General features: G+C 45.7%; 3 protein-coding genes across 6 annotated transcripts; all 3 read left to right on the forward strand.

Annotated features, from left to right (window-relative positions):
• The first annotated feature begins 24 nt into the window (after window positions 1-24).
• tmc4 (transmembrane channel-like 4) lies at window positions 25-7,201 on the forward strand. 3 transcript variants are annotated; one of them, XM_030370487.1, is made up of 17 exons: window positions 25-324; window positions 1,149-1,191; window positions 1,379-1,577; window positions 1,772-1,920; window positions 2,535-2,690; window positions 3,036-3,121; window positions 3,382-3,527; window positions 3,784-3,931; window positions 4,071-4,229; window positions 4,338-4,495; window positions 4,790-4,913; window positions 5,477-5,574; window positions 5,666-5,849; window positions 6,115-6,245; window positions 6,392-6,547; window positions 6,647-6,725; window positions 6,886-7,201. In XM_030370487.1, exons 1-17 carry the CDS (start codon window positions 184-186, stop codon window positions 6,955-6,957), a joined length of 2,229 nt encoding a protein of 742 aa, XP_030226347.1. In that variant the 5' UTR covers window positions 25-183; the 3' UTR covers window positions 6,958-7,201. The 3 variants fall into 3 exon arrangements, with proteins under 3 accessions (XP_030226347.1, XP_030226349.1, XP_030226348.1); XM_030370489.1 differs by lacking the exon at window positions 25-324 and adding an exon at window positions 713-731; XM_030370488.1 differs by lacking the exon at window positions 25-324 and having other exon boundaries at window positions 949-1,191.
• A 57-nt stretch (window positions 7,202-7,258) lies between these two features.
• Window positions 7,259-9,999, forward strand: leng1 (leukocyte receptor cluster (LRC) member 1). Its single transcript, XM_030370556.1, has 4 exons — window positions 7,259-7,764; window positions 8,032-8,271; window positions 8,516-8,832; window positions 9,435-9,999. Exons 1-4 carry the CDS (start codon window positions 7,633-7,635, stop codon window positions 9,664-9,666), a joined length of 921 nt encoding a protein of 306 aa, XP_030226416.1. The 5' UTR covers window positions 7,259-7,632; the 3' UTR covers window positions 9,667-9,999.
• A 109-nt stretch (window positions 10,000-10,108) lies between these two features.
• Window positions 10,109-26,949, forward strand: lmtk3 (lemur tyrosine kinase 3). 2 transcript variants are annotated; one of them, XM_030370443.1, is made up of 16 exons: window positions 10,109-10,689; window positions 12,941-13,089; window positions 13,512-13,659; window positions 13,919-13,992; window positions 14,593-14,711; window positions 15,571-15,658; window positions 16,838-16,986; window positions 17,088-17,172; window positions 17,349-17,470; window positions 17,895-18,044; window positions 18,206-24,521; window positions 24,690-24,853; window positions 24,947-25,071; window positions 25,215-25,540; window positions 25,628-25,709; window positions 26,785-26,949. In XM_030370443.1, the coding sequence occupies exons 1-16, from the start codon at window positions 10,605-10,607 to the stop codon at window positions 26,919-26,921; spliced, it is 8,319 nt and encodes a 2,772-aa protein (XP_030226303.1). In that variant the 5' UTR covers window positions 10,109-10,604; the 3' UTR covers window positions 26,922-26,949. The 2 variants fall into 2 exon arrangements, with proteins under 2 accessions (XP_030226303.1, XP_030226304.1); XM_030370444.1 differs by having other exon boundaries at window positions 12,941-13,074.
• Window positions 26,950-27,070: the final 121 nt, after the last annotated feature.

The raw sequence follows: 27,070 nt of genomic DNA on the forward strand, positions 1-27,070 counted from the left end.
AATCTGACTGTTCAATTCCCAATCTAGATTAGTAAATAGATGGCGAGAAGGTTTTTGTTGAGTCACCTTTTAAAGGTTTTCGGGACATGAGGTTGATTCCTTTGTCAAATCGTGTTTTGATGTGAATTCAGTCTTCTTGAGTAATTATCTCCAAATTGAGGTAGTGCAGTCCGCACGCGCTCGATGTTGTCCTGTTATATAGCCTACATATCTTTGCGTTCACATGTACCATCAGGGCTGGATAGAGACTTCCGACGCTGTGTTCAAGAGACAATTCCAGCCCCAATTTGTTTAAATCGAGATGGCTTGACCCGAGCAGTAAAGGTTTGCATGTATTTTTTCAGGAAACCTTGGAATGTGTTTAGTTCATACTATGGAGAGAATATTAAGGATGATGACAGAAGCAGGATCAACTTAGTTAAGAAAAGCTGGTGCTCTGATTGGTCTTAAGACCTAATCATTGAACAAATCTATCCATGGATTCTTGTATAAAATACCCTAATGTAATAGCACCCACACGTGTTGTTTACAATGGCAGGTGATCTGCATTAGCGTTCATCTTTTACTCAATCAGAGTACACACACACACTGGCCATGGTTACCTGACAACACAAAGAAAGTGACAATACATGCGTCTAACGAATGAATTAATGAAGGGAACTTTTTGAGATGATAACAGCCCACAAATGAACTTTCTGCCAGAGACTGCATCAAATGAACCTGTATGACCAGTTGAGTATTTGGCAAAGACAAACGAAAATATATTTAAAATAACTCTTTGACATATGCTAACTTTTTGTCTTTATTTAAAAAAAAAAAATGTAGGCCTTAATTGGGGATGATTAGCATCACAGTGGACACATTAGTACAGCAATGTTTCAAATTGACTTGAAGATAAAGGGTTAACTACACAAGGAAGTACCTGTGTTCTCAATAACAAAGGTCGAAGTCCATATACAAAAGGAGAGAGGGAGAGAGCGAGAGAGAGAGGGAGAGAGCGAGAGAGAGAGAGACATAACTGGAATCACACCGTTTCCTCTTTCCAATCAAGATCACATTATTCCGTTGAGCTCGAGTGGATGCTGGATTAAATGTGGCTACGCTTTACATCTTTAAAAAAGTACTACATGACAGTATATTGTCCCTAGGAAATGAACAGCCAGCTCCAGAGACAAGGCTCTGCTACAGCAGGTAAGCTGAGGCTGTGGTCTCACCTGTACGACCACACAGCCTCCACCTATTAGCAACAACAACTCTGTTAAACACAACAGCAGATCAGTTATGACTGTTTTAACCTATATCCTACTGAAAGATCTTTATTATACACCATAATGTTACATATTCATACTGTAGTTAATAGATTCCTTCTGCCTCCCAGTCCAAGGAACTGGTTACACCAGCGACCAGGGATCCCCACGGTTGCGACGGGTTACCTCTTCACGGTCCGACCAGAATGGCCCTCAGTTTAACTGGCGCCCAGCCTCTGCGGCCCAGGAGGATGCAGGGCAGGAGGCGGCCGTACCCCCGAAAGACCTCCGAGCACTCCCCATGCCAATGGCCCTGAAAAGAGCCATCAGGTAGGCCCCCTGATTGGTCTGATGGTTCCCTGATTACAAATCTTGGGATTAAACAGGATTATGATCACAATTGTGATGATGGTTATGTGTGGATACAGCTATAAGGGTTAAATCTATGCTATGAATGTTTAACAACGCTGGCGATATTATAATGATCTGTATCGTTGAAAGAATGTGTGACACATCTTTTACAGTCAGGTCCAGCAGATGCAGGTGCCAGTGTTGTCCAGTTTCCAGTCCTGGAAGAGGAGCAAAGCCAAATCGCTGAGTCGGGCCCGCAAAAGTATCGGAGGATTCCTGCACTATATCACACTCTGGAGGAGGTCCCTGAACAAGATTGGAGGTGTGTGTATGTATGCATGTGTGTAAATATCAATACGCGATATATCATTGCCCTTCTTCGTCTGATACAACAATCAATACATTGCGCTAAATATTTGTTTTCCATATAATCTTTTTTGTTTTTGTTTTATGATTTATTCATGATGAGTTAGACAGGAAGGTATAGGTAAGAGAGAGGGAAGGATATGCAGCAAAGGACAACGGCAGTAAGGACTGAGCCTTAATGGTACTCGCTCTATCCGGTGAAACTTGAACGGAAGTTAACTGGCCAAAGACGAGTAACTGAAAAACTTAGTTTGGACCATGAAGACACAGATATCCTGCACTTTACCCTTTTCAGGGTTATTTGTATTTTTCGTTAGACATTTATCGTTTGTCGCAGAATCGCTGTATCGCAATATTATCAGTATCGTGGGCTATGTATCGCATATCATATCGTATCGTGAGGTATCCTGTGATGCCCACCCTTAATATATATGTATAAGTGTGAATAAACATACATTTAAACATTAATTAATACTTCTGATACAGCAAAACCAAACACTATTTGAATATATTGGTCACATTGTTTACCTTCTCTAAGCGTATCCATTTTCTTCATTGATGGTACTGCAGGGAACTTTGGAGATGGTGTCCAGTCTTACTTCCTGTTCCTGCGATTCTTGGTGGTCCTCAACTTCCTGTCCTCCATGCTGATCATTGGATTCGTCCTCATCCCCAGCATTGTGTTCAGATCTGTTGCGTCAGATTCTGTGAACATGACAGATAACGGTCTGTACAGATTCTAGTCTCCTTGCATTAAGAGTCTTACTTACTCTTCTGGCCTCTATGAAATGCAGGATTATATATTCAGCTTCAATTGAATGCCTCAAACTATTGCTTCTTGGAGGCATTTTCTTATACTTAGAAAAAAGTACCACATTATTGTATAATGTAAATAATGCGGTACTAGTTATTTTATTAGTTATGTTTTAAACGTTGTTGGTGTGAATATTGACATTACACTAATAACCTTTATTATATATATATTTATTTTTAAATAACCAAATTGTTGAAAGAGGTTATTTCTGAGAAGGTATGCTCAGGGTTTCTGAGGCTCTTGTGTTGTGTTGACAGGCACAGCAGAATGCAGACAGTATGACCATAAACCAGACCCTCTCGTGAGATACTTCAGCTACTTCCTGGACTTACTTTCTGGAACCGTGAGAAATACAAACACACCCGCATCCATGCCCTTCTATGGATACGAACCTGGAAGAAGATTAGATTAGGTGGATTCGTTTTTCCTCTTCTTGGTCTACATTTGATTCTGTAATAATTAACATTTGTCTGGAAAATTTGTGTATTTCCTACCCGCTTTAACTTCACATACACTGTATCCTCCTTCCCATCATTAAGTTTGAATTACAAATACTTGATAATTATCATGTTCGACAAACTGTGTGCGCCCTTGTTCCTGTAGGGCTTCATGGAGTACACCTACCTGTTCTATGGCTACTACCGCAACACCATGGTGGCAGAAAGTGACTTTTCCTACAACATCCCACTGGCTTACCTCTTCACTGCTGTCTTTTACTTTGCCTTTTGTCTCATCTGCATCACTGCACGGTAAGTTCCAGTGAAGACACACTTTTAGATGCACCAAACTGTTAGATGTTGAGGCAATAAGGCTGGTGTGTGTGTGTGTGTGTGTGTGTGTGTGTGTGTGTGTGTGTGTGTGTGTGTGTGTGTGTGTGTGTGTGTGTGTGTGTGTGTGTGTGTGTGTGTGTGTGTGTGTGTGTGTGTGTGTGTGTGTGTGTGCGTGATAAACGACCAGTCAAAAGGATAACCTGTATTCCCCATTGTTGACTGCTTGCTTGCACAGCGCGGGGACTGCTGTTCGTGTTGCTGTGGCAACAGGAGGCGGCGCCACAGGCAGTTACAGTAGGATTGTGTTCACTGGCTGGGACTTTGGTTGCCTCAGTGACAGGGCTACGAAACTGAAACAGAAAAACCTTCACTACCAGCTTCAGGTTAGAGGCTATTCTATTTTTTTGGGCCTCAAATATGATTAAGTTATAGGATTTCTGCTCCATGCCCAATAAAGTTATTGTCCCCAAAAACCTGAACATTACTTTCTTTCCTTTTCCGTCTCTGTCTCTCTGGACCAAGGTGGACCTCGAAGAGGAGAGGATAAAGAATGAGGCTGCCTCTCTGACCTTGCGTCGAAAAGTATTGCTGTACTCGTCGCGTATTCTTCTGTCTCTCGTTGCTTTCGGCCTAATTATCGCAGCTTTCTACGGCATTTACCAAGCCACCACCTTCAGCCAGGTCGGTGATGGGTGGTTCTATCTCCGTTTGTTTGTCATCCACATATCAAGTTATCTTTGGCTCATCATATGGTGGTCTGCTTCATTTTGTACGTGTTATCTCTGGCAGAGAAAAGTCAAAGAGACAGGAGTGCTTGGGCTGTTCTATGAGTACCTGCCCTCCATCGTCATCACCGTGGGGAACTTCGTTGTTCCCGTGCTCTGTGACCAGATAGCCTTGCTGGAGCGGTATAACCCCAGCATCACTGTCATTGTGGCCTTGCTAAGGTTTGTCCGTGTTGTGCATTTAACTGTTGTGTATGTATGTAGGTATGTACGTTTGTATGCATGTGTTCCTGTATGTTTGTGTTTATGTATGTGGGTATGTATGAGAGAGCAATAGAGGAAGGGACACTGTTTTTGATTGTTAAACAACTTAAATTATGTAGATGTAAACAACACATGCATTTGTGTCAAAAATCAATAGCAAACAAAGAGTCAGTTGATTAACCTTTCCAACAAAATTATTTCATGACTCAGGAAAAGTGTGTGTTGAGCTCTCTCCCTCTCTCTCTTACATAGGTCAGTTTTTCTGAGAATGGTCAGTCTGGGTGTCCTCTTGTTCACATTGTGGAGCCAGATAACCTGTTTTGAAGGGGTTTCTGAGGAATGTGCATTATGCCACTACAACCACAAGAGCTACCCAGTAAGTATGCTACATGGTTCATGCATACATAGTGTAAATTCATCCTTTCACTTTACTGCTTTGTGTATGACACGAATTGAAGGTGCATTTGAAAACTCGTGCTCTAGGGTTATCTGGCCGTTTTTTAATCAATGATTAGTATTATTTGTACTCTGTGCCTTACTATATGCAACCCAGTCTCCCGGAAATACGTGACACTGTCACGTCATTTAATCTATTCATTCGTGATTTGGGACACATGTAATTTAAAATTTCTAACTATCACAGCTTTTGGCCACCCGTTTCTACTTTCACCTTTTGATTCTGAGAAATTGTGACAATTCACGGATATATTTAATGCAGATGCGCTGCTCTGTAGGCACACCGCGACGGAAAAAAAGGTAGCTGCTTCATCTCATCTTTTTAGAATGAGGTAGAAATGTGGGCTTTTGGCACGAAAAAAATTAAATCACGTGTCCCAGATCACGAATGAATAGATTAAATAACGTGACGTGACAATGTCATGTATTTCAGTGAGACTGGGTTGCTATATGAGGTGACGTGACATATAATTCCTTATGTAGTGTTGGGAGACCCGAGTGGGACAGGAGATGTACAAACTGACCCTGTTTGACCTGCTCATCACCCTTGCAATGCTTGTGCTGGTCGAGTTTCCACGCAGGTAAAGTGTTCAAAATGAACGGAGTGAGAGACGTAAGGATGATTTTATACAACCTTCAGTCTGATGGATCCATGGCTCGCTTGTGTTCCAGGATGGTGGTTGACAACTCATCCAACAAGCTGATTCAGTTTGTAGGCCGTCAGGAATTTCTAGTCCCGGTCAATGTCCTGGGACTGGTGTACGGACAGACGGTCGTGTGGACAGGGGCTCTGTTTTGCCCTCTGCTGCCGCTCATTAACACTTTGAAATTTGTGATTGTCTTCTACGCTAAGAAGGTGAACACGTTGATACATACACTCAAATTTGAACTCAAATCATGATTTCCAAACATATATCCCTCCCACCCTGATTTAATTATGTTGTGTAAATGCACTGTGCTACAGATACACCTCACAGATTTCTGTGTCAAAATAATGTACTTCTTCCTATATATATATATATATATATATATATATATATATATATATATATATATATATATTATGAATCCAAAAAAAATTGTCTCTGTTTTACATCATCCCTGGTGATTGGGCCCACCAGATAACACTCTTCTCCAACTGCCGCCCGGCCGCCAAGACGTTTCGCTCCACCAAGTCCAAGGTGTTCTTCCTGCTGGTGCTGCTGTTTGGCTGGAGCCTCGCGCTGGTAGCCCTGATCTACAGCATTGCCGAGTGAGTAGCTCGCTGTGTATAGACACGACGGTATTACACTCCCGACAATGAATGTTTTTCGGACAAGGGGTCCTATTTAAGTAAATACATCCTGTGCCAGCCTTCCCACTCAAGTGAGTATGATCGTGTCTTCATATCCCGCTCAGGATCCACCCTTCGATGAGCTGCGGGCCCTTCCACTCTCTCGTCTCAATGTGGGCAATCGTTCCTGATTCGTTCTATAGCCTCTCCTTAACGACACAAGGCTTCCTCTACTTTATTGGCTCACAGCGCTTCTCCATTCCCTTGTTTCTTTTCTTTAGGTGAGTGCTATGTTATATAGTTAACTAGAATGTTACGCACAATATTTTAATGAATGACTTTTGTATGATGTATTAACAGAGCTATTATCTTGCCAACAGTGTGGTGATGTGCTATTTCATAGCCTTAGCCTCCGTTTACGGAAAAAGTGTGGACTTGCTCAAAGCTCAGCTTAAACTGGTATGTATGTGTGGCCACATACTTCCACTACTACTAGTTTGCCTTGCTTTGTTGTTTTGAATTTTTGTCTGAGTGAGTGAGCTATTGTGTGAGGTCCACCTAGTTCAAATGGGATGGACTTGCAGCTTTTCAAATGACGTGTTTGGTCTGTGGTCAACAGGAGGCCCGCGACAAGCAGTTCCTGGTCAAACAGATTGAAGAGCTCAGTCGAACGCTTGGAGTTGCAAAATAATTCACAATATAAATTGCCAACGCCACCACCTGCACTAAGAACACTTTCTCTTAATTCTTTTGCACCTCTGTCATTTAGTTAAATATATATTAATATATATATATAAAATATACATATATTAATATATATATATAAAATATACATTGATCTTGTATCAGTGCATGTCAATTTATCTGAACAAACTGTTCTTATATCCAGAAATGAAATATTTGCCATATATGATAAATAAACCCCGTAACCTTGACACCCTCTGGTGCTGACATGTGGAAATGCATCGTTCTGTTCTTTTTGTTTACTTCCGGTTTGTATCTTCGGCGAGAAGCTACTGTAGTTAGCAAGCCAAATGTTTATATATGGTTTAATGTTGTAGCTCAACTATACTTGATAGTATTTTCTCCATATTGGAAAGCTAACTGGGTGAGTTCATGATGAACGGTGGACACGTTTTTAGCTAAGTACCAGAATAAGCTATTATTATTTAACCATACAAATTACCAAGACACTTATTTTTTCCTTCAGTACATTATCGCAAAAGACAGCTGATTCGATAACTTCCTTGACCTTATCTGTAAACGCTGAAGAATTGATTGAAGAGGGCGATCTATTGTGTTCATTCATATGGTAACTGGTAGACCAGTACGTCTATCTAGCTGCTTGCAGCGTTGAGTTGGCATTATGAACATCCTTCCCAAGAAGAGCTGGCATGTCCGTAACAAGGACAACATCGAGCGCGTGCGGAAGGACGAGGCCCAGGCTGCAGAAGAGGAGCTCGAGGCCAAACGTCGCGTGGAGCGCGCTGAGCGAGAGGTGACCACCATCGGTATCTCAATATTATGACATTGTGAACTAGGTCAAACACATGGTGCTAAATATTCAATAAAATAATAAAGCACTATATTCAAATCCCTTGTATGCATGGCTACAACTTTAGTTAGTGCTGCCCTTTTTCTGTAATGCATCAAACATATTATCCCATACATATACATTTGTTTCCCATAAATATAGGTTTTTCAATTCTCAGCTCGATGTGTATCCTTAGAGTCTCATACTGTATTTTTCTCGATTTCCACACAGGCACGCACAGAGTTTCTGAGGAATAAATCCCGAGCTGCTCTCCAACTGGAACATGGAGGGAAGACTGAGGAACTGAGTGGTCCAGGAAGGAAAGATGAGGAAACGAGTGGACGAGGAATTAAGGTTGAGGAAACGAGTGGACCAAGTGGAATCCTGGAACATCTCAACTTGTTCCCCCTGGAAGATTCTTCTGAGAAGAAGGGGAATGAGGAGTATCTCAAAGATAAGAAAGATGAGAAGGTAACCGGAATTACTTGTATCATATAATATTCAGGTTAACTAACTAAACAAAAGCACATCAGGGATAGTTTCCATCTCTCTGACCTAGCAAACATTTTCCCAGCAATTCCATTTCAGGAATTTCATAAAAGTCTTCTCCAAGGATTTTCCTGTGGTTTCATCGACCAAAATAGTCTCTTAAAGCTCTTGATCAAAATATAGAGACCTTTTGGAAATATTAATTCTTGAATGTCTCTCTTTTCAGGAGAAACAGGAGCGAGCCATCGGGCTCCTGGTGTCCCTGGGACCTCAGCCTGGCACTGAGGTAACCCCGTGGTACATGAAGACCGAGAAGGAGAAGGAGGAGGAGAAGGAGAAACGGAAGAAAAATCCAAAAGAGTCCGAGAAGGGGATGAGGAAAGGAGCCACGGAGGAGGAGAAGGAGAAGCGGGACCGTAGGCTGAAGGACATGCTGGACCCCATGAAGGACATGAGGAAAGCCCTGGCTATTAAGGACCGCAAGGAACCCAAGAGCAAGAGGAGGGAGAAGAGGCCCAGAGCAGAGATGAGCAGTGGACCCAGGTGAGGAAGGCTAATATGCACTTAACATGTATAGCGGGGGGGGGGGGGGGGGGGGGGGGGGTGTTATGTCAAAGTGGGAATTAACAGGAGCAACGTAACGTGATGATCACATCTCAGCAGCTTAGTATGATGCACCACTCACGAGTGAGGGTTCCCTGTGGTCCATAATCAACCGATGTACAATGTGTGTGTCGTATATAGGTGTGTATTCATGTGTGTGTACTAGTATATCTGTTTTTATCTGTGTGTGTGTACTAGTATATCCTTATGTGTTCATGTGTGTGTACTAGTATATCCGTGTGTGTGCTAGTATATCTGTGTATTCATGCGTGTGTGCTAGTATATCCGTATGTATCCATGTGTGTATACTAGTATATCTGTGTGTGTACTAGTATATCTGTGTATCAATGTGTGTGTACTAGTATATCCGTGTGTGTACTAGTATATCTGTGTATCAATGTGTGTGTACTAGTATATCCGTGTGTGTACTAGTATATCTGTGTATCAATGTGTGTGTACTAGTATATCCGCGCCGTGTACTAGTGTATTCATGTGTGTGTGTGTGTGTGTGTGTGTGTGTATTTGTGCGTGTGCGTCCTTAGCTCCATGGAGCAGCTGCGTGCGGAGCGGCTCCAGAGGGAGGGGGGGGAGCGGCGGCGGGCCCAGGCCCTGATCGACCAGAGGAACGGCAAGGTGGCGGACAAGGAGCCGGGGAGGGGGCCAGCGGCCGAGGAGCGCGAGAGGCCCTACAACAGCGCCTACTTCCCGGAGCTGGCTCGCAAACGCCAACGCAAGGACCGAGACAGCTGGCGAGACGAGATCCTGAAGTCGTGAAGTGATGTCCAGCTATATAAGGACTATAAGGGCCGTCGGAGTGCTGATGGGCAGCCGATGAACTGGGATGTGTGCTGTGTACTGGGATGTGTGCTGGGAATGAAAGGTCTGATACAAAGCTGGATGTTATTCAGGGTTTGTTTGAAACTGTCTTAATACGTGTGTAAGAGCTGAATAATATGTCAATCAACTTAAAAGTCAGAATGTTCTTACCATATATAGAGATGCATTTTCTATGGAAATATACATCCTATTTTGAAAGTGTCCATTTTTGTGATGTATTTTTTTTCAGGATTCTTATTTCTGATTTAAATTAAAGAAACCTTATCAGAATGTTTGCGTTTAATAAACCTGCAATGAGGACATTCAATTAATATATTGCCATACGGAAACAAATTCTCACCATTTAGTACTTATATCATATATAAATATTATCGTTCTGCTTCTTAATTCTTATTTATAAATTGCAAACGAGAATCGGTGTGAGACACGCGCCAACCCGATTTCTCCTCCTAGCACGCGGACCATGATAAAGCATGTTGACGCTGACGTAGGCTGGTGGTGGATACCGGAGGAACACAGCCAGACCTCCACACAGCGAGCGGAGAAAACAACACATAGACAAACACAGGATGGATAACCTCGCCGAAGGTTTTCTGGGAATATCATCAGACTCGAGACGCGTAGCTGGGTCGGACGGAAGTCACAATAGAACGCCTCTCAAACCGTGTTTAATTGCGGATTAGGACGGAGAGGGGGGGATCAAACAGGAGGAGGAGAGGGGGGGTAGGACGAAGAGCACAACAAGGAGACGCTCTTTATTATTAGGGGGGGAAGAGGCGATAGACCGGAGACGGTAGGCTACCAGACGGTGGCGGCGGGTAACGGGAGAGGACCCAAAGCATCGCTCGAATGGTGATGCCGAGGACGAAGCGACGATGCGACGACACTGCTGGGTGATAGCGCTAGCGGGGATGATGTACTTCAACCCGGAGCGAGCGCTCGGAGCCCCGCAGAGAGAAGGTGAGTGGTGTCGGTGGAAGAATGCGATCATTCCGGTGATGCTAGAGAAAGAGCCGAGGTGGGAGGTAGTCTGTTATGAAAAAGGCCTAGACGGGAGAGCATCAGCCAGCATGGGAGGAACGCTGTGCAGATGATCGCGAATGAATATTGCACTATATCACAGAATGAGTGACTCGATACAACTGAAAACATGTTAAAGCGACATTTATTTATTTTTTATTATTTTTGATATTAGCCCGAAATGGCTCCATTGCTATATTGCAATCGTATTCGGCCCTCTTAGGTCACACCAATGGCATTTTTTGACATAAATGCATCGGAAGCTGAATGGCTGCACAGTGCAATATGTTATGTTATTGGGGGATGTATGCATATGAAACCAGACATATTTAACAACGATAAGTCGTCGTAGTGTTTTCCTAATAATAAGGTTGTGTGTGGTCCCATTATTTGGCAGTGGTGTGTGCTCTGTTTTCCTAATGTGTGCAGTCATTGCATTGTGTTGGTATTGTTTTGATGTGAGCTGTGTGCATCGGAGCTATTGTAATAGGCCCCGTTACGTCCTTATTTGTATGCAGTCTGTCTGGACATCTGTCTCGGCTAAGATGAAAGGAAAATAAATGTCTAGGAACTGTGTATCAGTGTCTTATGTCCACCACCAGTACTAGCTGTGGTTCGCTACTGGTGGATAGAATAGAAATACACACACACGGGGTGATTACAATTTCATGGCTCGCGTGCGTTTTTTTGTTTTGTTATGCAGTGCATGTTTAATAAATCACACAATCAGTTATTCTAATTGAGAAATCTAGCAAACGCATTAATTGGTTAATAACAAGTATTACACTGACATTATTCACGTTTTTAAAAAAGAAGAAGAAGCAGAATCAGGTGTTTACATGTTTCCCACTCGCCTATAGGCCTTTGTAGGCTACAACAATGATCCAATTCTGAGGTTGTTTTATCGAATATTTAGAGAGCTCTGCTAAGAACTGAGACATGAGTGTTGCCAAAAGTGTTAATCATAGTCAGGCTTGCACATTGATCTTGTTTAAGACGGACATCAATTAAAGGCTTTTGTTTACGAGTGAACATGAGCTTGATCCATTTCCCACGGTGTCGACGACTGACTCAGGTGTGCGTGTGCGTGTGCGTGTGTGTGTGTGTGTGTGCGTGTGTGTGTGCGTGTGTGTGTGCGTGTGTGTGTGTGTGTAACATGTTCTTGTACCATGACCTTGCTTGTAGTCTATCTCATATGTTGTTCTGCGTTGTATAGCAGTAATCTTTTTCGGCTAGAAATATAAGCTGAAGTTTGCATCGTGCTTGGACCTTGGTAAAAATGGGATCGATCCAACAATCAAGGCATATCTTTGGTGATCAAAATAAAATATAATTCATGACATTTTCAAACATTATTTTATGTTTATTTATTATATAATTATTATACACAAGCAATACGAAAAACAAGGTAAACCAGTAAAGGGGTTTTAACCACCCTGCCCTGCCCCTTCTTTCTTACAGATGGTTCGCTTCTTACAGTCAGCCAAGTTGAGGTACAAATATCAATGACCCGAAACCTTCCCCCTCTCACCTCAGTATAGTCCACCCTCCCAAACTGAGCAATGCTTTCCAGTTTTCCGAATTCCCCTTTCCCCCTGATAAGCAATCCTCTAACCCAGGCGACGGCTCCAAGCACCTTCCCTGCTTTCTCAACCGTCTCTCCTCAACGGAATGCCCTTTCTGATACTCCCCCCCCCCCCCCCCCCCCCCCCCCCCCCCCCCCCTTCTTCTTTTTTATCCTATAATTGGAATGATATATGCTCCCAGTTTCAACCTCAATATATCTTCAATTTAAATCTTTGTTCCCTTCTTTTTCTTTTATGGCTCCAGTCAATACATTAACTCTGAAACTGAAAGATATATATTTTTCTCTTCTTCCTGCTTTCCCAAACCTCCCCTCTACCAATGCAACGTAAGCATTGGGGTGGTGGGGGGCAGTCCTCCACTGTGTTCCAACCCTGCCTTTATGGAAGCGCTTCAATGTCTTTTCTGTGTTAATCACAAACCTCCGTAATATTATGCGTTACTTTTTCTTTTTTCTTTGTGTTCTAATTCAATTACGTCTCTTCTTCCCCTTCTCACTGAGTCATACCGAGAGGCGATCTACAGCAGTAAATCTCTCCCTCTCTCCTCCCCTCTCCCCCTCTCTCTCTCCTTCCTCTCTGACTCTCTTGGTCGCTCTCTCCTTCAGTCTCTCAATCCAGGGCCTCGTTCCTCTCCCCCCCGCCCTACGTGGTCATCCTCATCTCTTGCTCCGGGCTGGTATCCTTCGTCCTGCTGCTCCTCACCTGTCTGTGCTGCAAGAAGGGAGGAGTGGGATTCAATGTAAGTCTCCAACATGTAAGAGACTTCCTCACCTGGTCCTGCTGCATGTGTATGTGTGCACACTGATGAATGTTCAGTAGAGCGTTGGTACAGCGCTGTGTGGTGTCTGAGTGGATGTGTAGTTAGAGGGGGATTGGGATGTAATGGTGTTTAATACAGAGAGACAGACAGGGATAAGGGAGACTCTGCATGGCTGGGTTGTTTTGGGGGTTCATTGGGCAGGAAGAGGCAATAGTCTACAGTCGTTCTTCTTCTTCTCTCATTATCTCAAAAAACAACCACGTTCTTCTATTTATTTGTTTTGCCTTCTACTCCTCTTCTTCATGATTCTTAAAATCATGATAAATATAAATATTTATTGTTTGTCCTAATGGTGTTAAGAAATGTATATGGTCTTCCCGTTTCCCTGGGTCGTGTGCTGCCTCTGTCGGGAGCAGGAGTTTGACAATGCGGACGGGGAGGAGTGCTCGGCAGGCTCCAGCCCGGTGCAGGAGGACAGCCTGTCCTCCTGCCCCTCCCTCCCTGAGGTGTACACCCTGCCAGTCAGGGACCGAGCCGCCTGCCCAGCCCTGCAGGACGGAGCAGGTGGGAGGAGGGTTCTTACCTTGGCTGTCTAACTCCTGGGGTGTAGTGGTTTTGTGTTTAAAAAAGTTTGAAATATGTGTTTAAATGAAATAGAAAAGAATTCATGAGCATTATGTATAATGTGTCAGTTATACAAGTCAAACTTTTGAAGTTGATATCTATTTGTGTATTTTCCTGATTCATGTGAAGAACAATGCTGTAGCATTGCTCCGTCTCACCTCTCTTCCACCTCTCTTCATTTTTTGCTTTTCTTCAACAGATTCCAAATCTCAGTGCTTTAAGAGGCACACGCTGAATTATCTGCAGGAGATTGGAAATGGCTGGTTTGGAAAGGTTAGTTCATCTGAAGTCCCTCCTGGGGCAGTGTTGCAGTGGTTAGTATTACTGCGTTACATAACGGGGCCCCTGTCTGTGCCCTAGGTAATGCCCCAGACTAGAAGTATGTCCCCGGGCCTGTTCTTATATAATGATAAATTATATTTAAACTTTAGAGAGTTGGCTGTTCTCAGGATGACTAATCTTAGCCTGCTTCTATTTTTTGGCCAAAATGAGAAATTGGTGAAATATTGTTTTATTACACTCTCTTTTGGGCTCTAGAGACCGATATCTACAAATAGTTATTGTTGTTGCTCGGGCTTTGGCGCTTTGATTGGTTTGATTCCTGACGGCTATCTGTGTTCATCAATGTTGTGTGAATATCTGAATGAAGTGGTTTGGATAAAAGCATATGCTCAACGTCATTTATAAACGTATTTCCTCTCTCATATGTTGTGCCTTATGTTTATGTTCAGTGATTTAGCAAAAGCAGTCTTTAGGAACTTTTTAAGAAGCAGGACTTAAGTATCTTGCTCCATGCCTACAGACTACGGACACTGTGGAGGTCCACTAGCCCAGTTTCAGGGTCCCGGGTCTCATAGTGGGCTGTGTCTCTAGGTGATCCTGGCGGAGGTGCTGTGTGATTGCAGCTCGTCCCAGGCCATCGTAAAGGAGCTCAGGGTCAGCGCCAGCCCTCTGGAGCAGAGGAAGTTCCTGGCTGAGTCAGAGCCGTACAGGTGAGACCCGTCCTACCCAGAGACATAACCCGGTCATGTGCTTTGATTGGCTGGGTAATATTTTCTGAAAACAAAGACATAGAAAACTATTCTCGTCGTTGTAATTAGCGGGTGTAGTGATTTATCATCTTAATTCGGACTTCAATTATTTCTCATTATCTGTAGAGATGAACATGTATGAAACATGATACATCGCTGTCCTTCATTTCCTCCTGATTTCTCTTTGTGTGGCCCAGCAGGTGTATACAAAACTAATCCAGCTAATGAAACCTGGCAGAGGATTTTGGGCTGACCTATTTTGCATGCTTCACAGAAGATTTTAAAATATGTCTGCTTTTAACACACTTCAACACGCACATATATGGATGAACGTTCGCAAACACACACCCACACCCACACACACAAAGACATACAGGCCCACTCACTCATACACATGCGATTAATATACTCTCTCTCATTCTCCATCTTTTCTCTCATAAATAAGCAGTCTTTTTTGAGCCTCTTCTGCTACCTCACTTGCTGAGGCACAAAGCCTTGAACTGACAGCTGAGAATCTATAATCTCCATTTATATATATATATATACACACACACAATTATATATTAATTGATTTATTTTGATGTAGGTATTCTAAAGATCACACTTTGATGGATCTCTCAGGCAACCCTAAACATTATTCTCAATGATACATGAAGCTCTTAAACGATGGTAGTACTAATTAGTAATGACTCCTATCCACCTCTCATTCTGTCGGTATCGGTATCGTCACCCTTGTTCCCACACACCAGACAGAAGGTGGTCCCTCACACTGCTAACACAGGTTGTCCCCTGTCTCTCCTGCTCTGTCCTCCCCTCTCAGGAGCCTGCAACACCCCAACATCCTGCAGTGTCTGGGCCAGTGCAGTGAAAGCGTCCCCTACCTCCTGGTCATGGAGTTCTGTCAGCTGGTAAGACAGAAACCAAAGGACATCTCAAAATAATATAACCGTCAAATGGCGCTCAATATCACACAATAATAGTCAAGACTTCATCGTCATCTTTGACAGCATGCAGCCACACTTGCATCCAATAAGATCTATCTCCGTTGTTCTGGATGTAGACTACAGGTCTATTATTAAATTCACCGGTTGTGTTTTTAAGCATTTAAATCCTCTTGTTTCCGTTGTGCAGGATGAGTTTATTTTTCCATCCGCTCATCTTGGTTAGATGATGACTGATTAAGAACAGCATGCTGTCTGACACTCTCAGACTAATAGAGGAACTTTTCTCTATCTAAGACATGTATTTATCACATCCTTTTCCATCCAATTTTGATTATTTTGATTATTTATGTACTTTGTCTCCTTATTTTCTAAAGTCTATTTATTAGCCTAATAAATAGGATTTGATTGTGATTATTGACAGGGGTGGAACTCTTGTACAAGCCCATTGGGCTTCGTTCCCTCCTTGCTCTATTAATGTTAATGTGTGCTAAATAAATAAACGTAACTAAAGCAGTATAACAACAGGGATAGATGGCGCAAACAACATGGACTTTCTTGAAAGTTATCACAGCAGGATTAGTTTATCATCAAGCTTTTTTCTTGGTACGACTACTGCTACTAATACTACTTCCTTTCCATTCTCACATTCAAGTGCCAAAGGTAATAATAAAAGGTTTGTTTCATTATATCATGGATAGGCCACATAGGTCTATCTAAAAGACATTTGGCAGAGGCTTTTATTCCAAACACTATTATTGTCTAAAGATACCTTGAGTGCATAATTATTTAGCATGCGTTTCCCCAATGGGAATTAAACCCCATGTTCTACAAGATAAGCTATAGACCCAGTATTTACTCATTTATAAACCACAGTGAGCATAAGTTATCCCACCACAGTGTCCCCAGTTTTTATATGGCCTTCCTTGCCTTAGCTGCCAACTAATTAATCAGTTCTCCTACGGCCTCGGAGGACATTGGGGGCAAAACTCCCAATAAATGGACCCTTCTTGTTGGAGACATGGCATGCGCATGGCATCAACTCAAAGATTGTGCGAGTCTGCAGGAAGGCCTGCCAGGTGCCTTCTAGCCGGTGTGTGGGTGGAGGTGGAGGTCACTCAGCTGCTCTTCTGCTCTCATCACTAGGGCGACCTGAAGCGATACTTGCGGGCCCAGAGAAAGTCAGATGGGATGACCCCTGACCTCCTGACCCGGGACCTCTTGACCCTTCAGCGAATGGCCTTCGAGATCACCTCCGGCTTGCTGCACCTTCATGAAAGCAACTACATCCACAGGTAGCTGGAGACATCTGCCCATTTCACCTTCAACCCATGTAGGGTAATGTATTATGCGGTTCATCCTGTATATTGGCTTATTTCTGTGTCCTCCTGTCTAGTGACCTGGCTCTGAGAAACTGCCTGCTGACCTCTGACCTCACAGTTAGAATAGGAGATTATGGCCTGTCACATAACCACTACAAGGTATGTGTGTGTTGGTCCCTTCCAAGAGGGAACTGAAGAATTTGGGTTTGTTTTGGTAGTAATGTAGAGGTTTACATTTCAGACACAAAAAAAACACATATTCAGCTATACTGCTTCCATAACAAAAAATGCCCAATGCATATATTGAATAATTGCTGAATATCTATGTTTTGCAGGATGATTATTACCTGACCCCAGACAAGCTGTGGATCCCTTTACGATGGATAGCCCCTGAACTTCTGGAGGAATACAGAGGATCTCTCATTGTTACCGACCAAACCAAGACCAGCAATGTGTGGTACGTTTTAGAAGGACCTCGGTTCCCAGGAACTACTTTGAATCATACAAACACACACACCATTGCTTTTCTAAAACCATAGAGATTTAAAATACACTAGGGAAAATATAGTTTAAAAAAATACTTTTAAAGGATACGTATAAATGTGATACGTGTTATAGCTTGAAGTACCCTTCTTTAATAATTCAGATATGCAGAGAAATTGGATAAATCTTTCACTGTTAAATTGTGCCTAGGACAGCCTTTGGTGAAAATATATTTAAAGCACTGCCGTGTCAGTTTGTGGGTATAATCGGCCAAGACATTGTACTGAGTGGGAACAGCCTACATACTTCTAAATCAGGATACACTATGTGCATGAACTGAGGGGGTGCATGAAAGCTTGTCTCTTGATTCATGTCTCATCTCTCTCTTTCTGGTGCAGGTCCCTGGGAGTGGTGATCTGGGAGCTGTTTGAGTTTGGCTCCCAGCCTCATAGACACCTCAGTGATGAAGAGGTGCTCACCTTTGTCATCAGGGAGAGGCAGATCACCCTGGCCCAGCCCAGGCTCAAATTGTCCCATGCAGACTACTGGTCAGTATTACTTAGCACAACACGATTGACACATAGATTAAAAACACAAGGCTTAATGCAACAACGTAGATCAATTATTAATGATCATTTTGAATGATGCCCCCAGCCGTGTGATGAATTAATCCCTATCTTCTACCTTGTTTTGCTTGCTCCTACGCCAGGTATGAGATCATGCAGTCCTGCTGGCTGCCTCCATCTCAGCGTCCCTCCGTAGCAGAAGTATTTCTCCTCCTCTCCTCCCTCCTGGCAGCTGAGCGAGGGATCGCCAGGGGCAGTGTTGGCGAGGAAGATGAAGAGGACGAGGAGTACAACGAGGGCAGCAGAGGGAGGAGAGGAGAGAGCGACGAGTCCTTCGAGAGACGCTGGGACTCCCTCCGTCCACCCGCCTTTCAGACCGCCACAACTGAGCGGCAGAGAGACAGAGAGTACAGCAGAGAGAGAGACAGAGACAACTCCTACCCTCTGCTGGACCCTGTGGGGAACTGCATCACCCCGTCCTCCTCTGAGCTGGATGACATTCTCACAGTCACCGAAACCAGCAAGGGCTTAAACTTTGAGTACTTCTGGGAGAAGGCCCACGCAAGACGGGGCTACAAACCTCTCCCTCCTCCCCAGTCCATCCCGACGTTGAACCATACCCACAGGCAGTCCCTGGACACTCCCACCGTCGTTCCGGTGATCAGCGCCCGCAGCCCCTCCCTGGCCAGTGAATACTACATCAGATTAGAGGAACACACTCCTCAGGATAAGTCGCCCACTCTGAAGGGGAAACTGCAAGCGCCCTACGGCTCTGACTCCATGTGCCCCGGAGACATGGAGCTCATGGAGATCCGCAGCGGGATGCTGGGCAAGGAGCGAGTGCCGTACTCCACTGATGGTAGAACGCTCGGCCGGAGCGTCCAGACGGTCCGCTCCAGTGAGGTACAGCTCCAGGTGACCAACACGGGAGTGGCGGAGTTCCGGGACACGTCGTCCCGGGTGACCGACTTCTCAGTAGTGGACCTCGGCGACGACGAGGAGGAGGATAGGAAGCGGGGTGGCGAAGGAAACAGGTACTCGTCCAATGTTTCCCATGCCCCGGTTCTTCCACCGAAGCCACGCTCCATGTCCATGTCTTCAGCCGGCCACCTGCACTCCCGCCCTCTCCCGGCCCCTCCGCTGGGATACCACAGAGGGCTGCCTCACTACACCCTGGGTGGAAGAGTGGAGACGGACCCACATCATATGGGCAGCTGCCCACCGTCCGCCTTTGACCACCTGGGACTCCATCGTTCGCGCCAGGCCCTACCCCCGTCGCCATCCCTCTCCCCGTCCCTGCCCCCGTCAAGCCATCCCATTTACTCCGCAGCTCCAATGTGTCCTCCCCCTCTGCCTCCCCACAGCAAGCCCATGAGAGGGTACCCCAGTTACAACATGGCAGACACTTACTCCCGATACAGCCGCTCACACATCCACACTCAAAGAGACCCGCTATCCTGTGAAGATCCTGACCGGGAGGAAGGTATGAGGCGCGCATCGTCGTTGCGCAACTCCAAGGAGCATTCCCATTCCCGTAAGAAAGACTTTGACTCCCCCGTACGGAGAGTGAACCCCTTGCGGCCGGTCTACCGCAACTTACCTCGCACCCAAATCCCGAACGAGGGGCGTTCATCGTCCTCCAGTCCGACCTACTCGGACGAGGATGACTCCCCCTTCACGTCCCCCGTAAGAACGAGCTCCACCGTCGGCCACTCCAGCCTGTCTGAGGACGCAGACCCAGCCACAGCAGAGCTCTTCTCCCGGGGGATGAGGCGGACCCAGTCCCGCCTGGCCACTCTCCTTCCCAGCATATGGAAGGAGGACGCCGACCTGCAGGCGGAGAGCGTGGCCGCTGCCCGGAAGTCACCCCTGCATTTGTTCCTGACAGAGATAACCACCTCGACAGAGTCTGGCGAGTCCAAGGAAGACACCGGGGAAGAAGAGAAGCAGGAGAAGAAGGGGGAGGAGAGGTGGGGGAATTATATTTTTCCAAACCGAGGGATGCGCCGATCGCAGTCCCTTGTCACGGAGCTGAGCTCGGCCGAACGCTCGTGGGGGACCAACAGACACGGTGACAGGACAGGCCCAGAGGGGAAGTGTACGGTCACCAAGGAGTCTTTTCAAAGGGAACTCTTTCTGACAGAAATTGACACACAGAACATAGACCAAGATACAGAGGAAGAGTTAGAACAAGACTCTGTGAAATACCTCCATCCGGTGTCCAGGTTGCGGCCCTATGTCTGCGCCCCCGGTCTCCCCTCCTACAGCGAGGCTGAAGAGGCCTACTCCAAGGGGATACGGAGGTCCCGCTCGCTCCTTGCCGAGATGACCACTGGGGGGCCACGGTCAGAGCACCAGGACCCTGAGACGGAGCCCCGGAAGATGGAGATGACCAGGGAAGAGTTCATGAAGGAGATCCATTCCGCTGAAACCTTCTTGACGGAAATCATTTCTCGACAAAAAGTAACAACAGAAAAGAAGGACGAGGAGTCGGCCTACTCTCCAACTCCGATGTCCCCTGAATACGAGTCCATATGCATCGACCCCGACTCCTCCCAGACCATCTGCTTTCAATCGGAGAGCTCAGTACGAGCGTCAAACAAGGGAAAGGATGAGACACAAAAGGAGGCCATCTACGCTCAAGTGACCAAACGGGCTAAGAAGAGCGAGATTAAGGTTACAAAAAGACCTGATATCCCAATCCTTCACATAGGTCCAAATAAGCAGCCTGGAACACAGACGGACCCAGACACTTATGACTCTCAGACAGGTGGAGCCACTGTTGATACTTTGTCACTTACAGAACAACTATGCCAACAAGGTGGCTTGTTTTCAGAGAAAATGCCCAAAAACGGTTTATTGTTCAGCCAACCGTGTGATAAAGAGGAAAACGAGTGTTCAGAACGGCCGGCTTTACCCGCCAGAGGTGAACAGAGACATGGAGAGATGTCAGCACCATCTCACAATGAGCCCACTGGACTGCAGTGTGAAAACAAAACACCCTTTTCACATGAGACTGACCAATGTGAAAGGACTGGTTTCATGAATGCTGGTGATATTCTGAAGGATGATCTACCAACTGGCAGTGCTGTCCTGAAAGGCAGCAGTTTGCAAAGTAATGATTCTGATGCGACAATATGCATAACAGAAGAAGAACCTGCCACTCAGTCCAATCTAGCTAAGATTCTTGCTTCTGGAAACAATCTTGAAAGCTATCTGAAGACCCAACTGACTGAGGAGAGCAGTACAGCTGAATTCCAATCTGCTCCAACTACGCCTGACTGGGACCAATCCTCAGATATCTCTCTTATGACCCCCAGTGACTCGGTCCTGTCCCCAATGACCTCCAGCTCAGCCGACTGCCTCACCCCCAGCGACTCTTGGCTCGGGGGAGGCGGAAGTGGAGGGTGGAGAGCTCTGGGAAGTGAAACGCCTCATCGAGATTCGGCCTATTTCTCCGACAGCGAGTGGGAGGGCGAGGGCCTGAGTCGGAGGGTCGCCGAAGGACTGGGGGCCTCGAGGCCTGGCAGCGGGCGAGGGGGAGATCGGGGAACGCTGACAGGAATAGAGGAGAAGACAGAGGAAGAGGGAGAGACAGGAGGAAAGAGTCCCCTCAAACAGACTGCTGCGGATTCAGATAGGAAATCTCAAGCTGAGGACTGGGAAACGATTGGGATGTCGGAGAACGAGAGGGATCATTACCAGAACGCTCCTGAAAATGATGTGTCCTGTATGGATCATGAGAAAAATATTCATAATAGCAGGCTAGAGTTTGCCCAGAGCGATGAATCTGGAATATTCCAGAATGAGTGCAGAGAGACAAATGAAGGGGGCTTCAGCAATTTAACAAAGCAGTCAAATTATTCCCAGTCCAAGGGTAGCGTTGAATTCATTGCTAAGATGTTTTCCAACTTGGAGGATGAGCCTGGGCTCTCATATGGGGACACAGCTCAGGTAGACAAGCACCACATAGACGGCATTGTCTCTCACATACAGATAACCGATTGCAAACATCAGGATTCTAAAAAGGAGTACTCGCATCCCAAGAACATCACAGAGACAAATACTTTGGATGAGAGTAGCTCTGGCAGTCAGTCAAAGGATAGTGTGTCAACATCCGACGATCAAGAAAGTGCAAGAATTACTCAATCAGATATTGATTCTCCTGCACATAATTCCCCCTGTTCTGGGAACAGCAGTGAGGAATCCATGACGGCATCTCATTTTGACAAGCATGAATCTCGCCTGTCACGGTTCTATGGCATTCAAACCAGCAGCACCCCAATTGAAGATGACTCCTCCACACCATTGGATGCCAGCGAAGAGAAGTGTGAAGAGGATACGATCAGCCCTCGAGCGGGTACCTTTTGGCCCGAGGGGGGTGAGGAAGAAGCGGAGGACCACGAAGAGAGCCCTGGGCTGGAGCTCCAGAACACAGATGCCAACGAGCTGGGCCTGAGGAACCTGTGCTATTCAGCCAACGGGGAGGGCTCTATGGACGGAGCCAAGACAGAGACAGAGAACCAGCTGGCTGCCGGGGAGCTGAGTAATGCCAAGAGGGAGAAGTCCCCCCAGAGGGCCGAAGTAAAGCAAGATCAGAAAGCAGTTGTTCCTGTTAAAGATACGACTAAAGAGTCCCCCGAGGGCCTGGAGCAGAAGAGGAAAGAGCTGTGGAACACCCTAGACGAGGAGGAGGGCAGGACAGGCAGAGCGGTTATCACCGGAGAGCTCGACTGTCACCGCTTCACTCAAAGCGACCTGCACCTGTGGCCCGCAGAGAACGACCAATGGGCATCTCCGGAAAATAGGAGACAGGATGTGGAGCTGAGGTCAGAGTTCCTCTCTGGGTTTGGTGGGAAGGCCTGGGAGGTTGGAGAGAGGCTCGTGGTTGGAAGAGAGTTCTGGGAGGCCGAGGAGAATGATGAACTGGCTGGCAGTGAACCTCATCCAGCTGCCCTGGAGGGGATTGAGGTACCCTGTAATGTGGAGAGACAGGGGCTGATCGATAACCTTGAACCTCATGATTCAATAGTCAGCGACTGTCATCAGGATTTGGACATACAGCAAAATGAAAATATTGAAAGTCTAGAAGAAATTGATGATTCCAGCATAGATGCAATCACAGTGATCGAAGTGGAGAATCTGGAAATCCCAGAGCAAGAGATATTGGAAGATACTCTTAACGAAACCACGCCAGCAGTAGATACGGTGAAGAACAGTGAAGGGCAGTTAGCGTTTTCAGAAGAAGAGAATCAGAATTTTAACAGGTGGCCTTCAAATCAACAGTCAGATGAAGTTATTGAAAAAGACGCATGCTCTTATTCAGAGAACCATTCCACTGACACATTGGAGAACGTTGTTGCTTCTATTTTTGTTTCTGAGGCTCCACCTATTGTCATTTCAAGTCTAGGAGATGTTATACCAGAAATCAACACTAAAAGTGCCCTCAGTCCAGAGCTTGAAGACTTTGACATTGAAAAGAAAATAATAACGTTAGATGGTGGGAAAGAATCAAATGGTGCATCCTTTGAACAAGAGCCTTTGCCCACGACCAGTGCTGTTAATTTGCCTGTGCAGGCGGTCACAGAGACTACTTATTCCCAGGTGGACAATTTCAGTTCTTTGGATTTCCCTAGTCCTCCACACAGCATAGATCTGGATGTGCAAGATGACAAATTAGAGAGTTTAGATGACTCATTTCCTAGTCCGCCACCGTCTCTCATCGAGGGAGAAGAGCTGATTAGTCACATGAATCTGGAGGACTTTATTGCAAGCACGGAGACAAAGAAATGCAATGCCCTGTCCTGCATTGCAGGTGACTCTTCGATAGAGCCTCCAGCTGATACACCTGCTCCAACACAAAGCAAAGGCATCTCGGCCAACCTAAATCTCTCACCTGTAATTATTACAATACAAAATGAAAGTGGAGTCACAACTGATTTAGGGGAGCACGATGAAGATAATAACCAATTGCAGAAGACATTGACCTCCTCCATGTCTCAACAACAACAACGATATCTGCAACAACAACCACCACATTCCCTGAACTCCCTCCCAGAGCTGCTCATCTCTGAGTGGAGGGATTTGGATGAGGAGCCTCTGGAGGACTTTGAGAAGCTGGAGCAACTGTGCCGCATATCTGGGGATGAGGAAGACTTCCTGGGGAACCTGAAGCTCCTGGAGTCTCTGAAGATAAACCCTGAGCAGGAGGTCGTCGGTGCGGAGGGCCACCACGATGAGGAGACCAGGACCCACGGGGCCACAGAGGAGCTGGACTCAGAGAGCGCGGCGGAGCCTTCAGCGTGTGTGGACCAGGATGGTCAGGCCAAGCTGCCCCCTCAGGAGGAGCGGTCTGACACACACAGCCCAGAACCAGGCCTGTCCTCAGGTCACCCACCTGATGTCAAGGACCAGGGCTCTCTCTCCAAGATGCCCACCAAGAACGGCCTCATGATGCAGGTGAGGAGAGGACCCCGCAGAGGTTTCAAAGTGTTGCACGGTCGTATTTTACGTTTACGACCTAAGCTTGTGTTGTTTATATAATCGTCTTCTTCATCTTCCGCATCTATTATTCTGATAGGAATGCAGTAAACCATTGGTTTACTTAAACTTATTATCTTCCTACAGGTATGCGAGGAAAGGTTACAGTTCTCCTTGAGTGAGAACGTCCAAACCAATGTGCTGTGGGGGTCCACTATGGAAGAGACTGTGACACTGCGACCATGGGGGGCCCAAAGCAAAGATGGCACTGTGGATTCAGTCAAAATGGAAGACAAAAATGCAGAGCAAAGGTAAAATATATAAATAGTTTTCAAATAAAGGAAAAGAAAACCTCAACCTTATTCAAAGTTGAGCCTATTTTGATTCCTCCCTGTGCTCTGAAGCCAAGAGGAGCAGGCGGTGGCCCCGGGTCCCAGCAGCGACTCTGCGCTGACAGCTGAATCGCTGCCTGTGATTGAACAGCACAAGGCTACATCCGTACCAGCTCTAGGAAACCAGGCGATGAAAGGTACCTTCATGTTAGATTCACATTAGGGCTTTTCATTAGTATGATTATTATTGTATGTAAAGCTGAAGGTTAAAGTACTAGCGGATTTACAGATCTTTCGGTATTTCGGCTGTAGATGTCAACCGTTTTTTTTTCTCTTACAGCCAAGCTCGCTCGCCTCTCTCTTGCTCTCCCACCCCTGACTCTCACCCTTCCCTCTGGGAAAGGCGGATTTGGGGAGGGGGGCCTCAGTAGTCGGCTGGGGCGGGGGAGGAGGGGACTCTCCCCAGGGAGCGACCCAGAAGAGGAGGAGGAGGAGCAGGAGGATGAAAGCTCTAGAAGGGTGATCGTCATCACGGAGACAGACGTGGACAAACGTGTGGGCCTGAGGAGTCTGCTGAAGTCCCCCAAGGAGCCCATGGAAAAGGAGAAATACAGAGGGAGGAACGTCTCCTTTTTTGATGATGTCACGGTCTATCTGTTTGATCAGGTAGTTTGACTTTCATTCAATACTCTAATTGACTGTTCAGGGCAGAAGATAGGCATAAACTGACTCTTTGTTGTTAATGGGCAACAGGAAACTCCAACGAATGAGTTGAGCAGCTCCACTCCCAGTCCAACTCCAGCTTCTGGTAAAAGCACCAAGTTTGATCTACATGGTATGTATTATCGAAAAAACATCTGCCACATAATGAGGAGATGATGGTTTTGGATTAAAAAATATGAGTAATATAACATGGTAAGCCTTTTAAGTTTTGAGTCATTAGTCAAAGCCTGACAGGCTGCTAAAAAGCTGACAGCTCCAAAATAACCAGGCACTGAGGTCAACCTCACAGTCTGACAGTCACATTCGATCATCCGTATTCATCCTCTCCTTTTCTCTTAAAGAGAGAGAGCGAGAGAGAGAGCGAGAGAGAGAGGGAGAGAGAGAGAGAGAGAGAGAGCGAGAGAGAGAGAGAGAGAGCGAGAGAGAGAGAGCGAGAGAGAGAGAGAGAGAGAGAGAGAGAGAGAGAGAGAGAGAGAGAGAGAGAGAGAGAGAGAGAGAGAGAGAGAGAGAGGCTTGTATGTGTGGGTTAGTGTAGAAGAGTCTTCACTCACCCACACATACCTGCACAACTCGTAACATATATCCCATGCACAACCCTACAAGCATTCTCTCTTTGTTTTGTCACCCTGACAGCGTTAAGGGGTGGGCACTAACACTTCATTCTTTATCTGTTACTTGTTCGGAAATCTCGAAGTGGCAATCCTGAAGAACTCCAAAGATTTTATTTTAGGATTTTATTCTGATGTTTTAAGGCATTAAACACATGATAAATCATTAATTTAAGACAACCCACACTTTTACTCTATCATAACCATTGTAAGATTACCAAAAGATATGTAAAGAAAAGATTTATGTATTTCATAACTGCATATGCACATGCATAGCAGAAGCAATCTTAACCTTACTCTTAATATTTTTTTATTTCACACAATCAAACATGAAGTCTTACTTTTATTGATTTTGTCCCCAAAGTTGGGTTTGATCGCACACAACCACCACTAACTCAGTACATGAGTTATCCTTTCTTTCTGACTTTCTTACTCCTACTCAAGTCATTATTTCAAGGTCGACCATTGCTTCTTCTAATGATAACGTCTTTATTATTCTAAAGTAACAAGGCTTTTACCTGAGTACAGCTTTTGGCTCTGCTCCGCAGCTTTGCTAACCTCTACATGTCTCTCCATCAGGGTCCAGTGCCAGAAGCAAAGAATCCAAAAGAAAAGACGAGCTGCCAGTCAAAGTGAGGTCGCCGGTAGGGGCAAACCCAGTGATGGCGTCTCGCTTTACAGTCAGCCCCGCCAACGACCCCCACATGGTGGGATAACCATCAGAGCTGACCCTCCCCCCCCCCCCCCCCCCCCCCCCCCCCCCCCCCCCCCCCCCCCCCCCCCCCCCCCCCCCCCCCCCTCCTGAGACTGGCCAGCCAAACGTCCCAACCCCACAGCCATTTTCTCAGAGGCTATTTTTTTATTG

The sequence above is a fragment of the Gadus morhua genome, chromosome 11 (genome assembly GCF_902167405.1).
Source record: "Gadus morhua chromosome 11, gadMor3.0, whole genome shotgun sequence".
In the NCBI taxonomy this organism is placed as follows: domain Eukaryota; kingdom Metazoa; phylum Chordata; class Actinopteri; order Gadiformes; family Gadidae; genus Gadus; species Gadus morhua.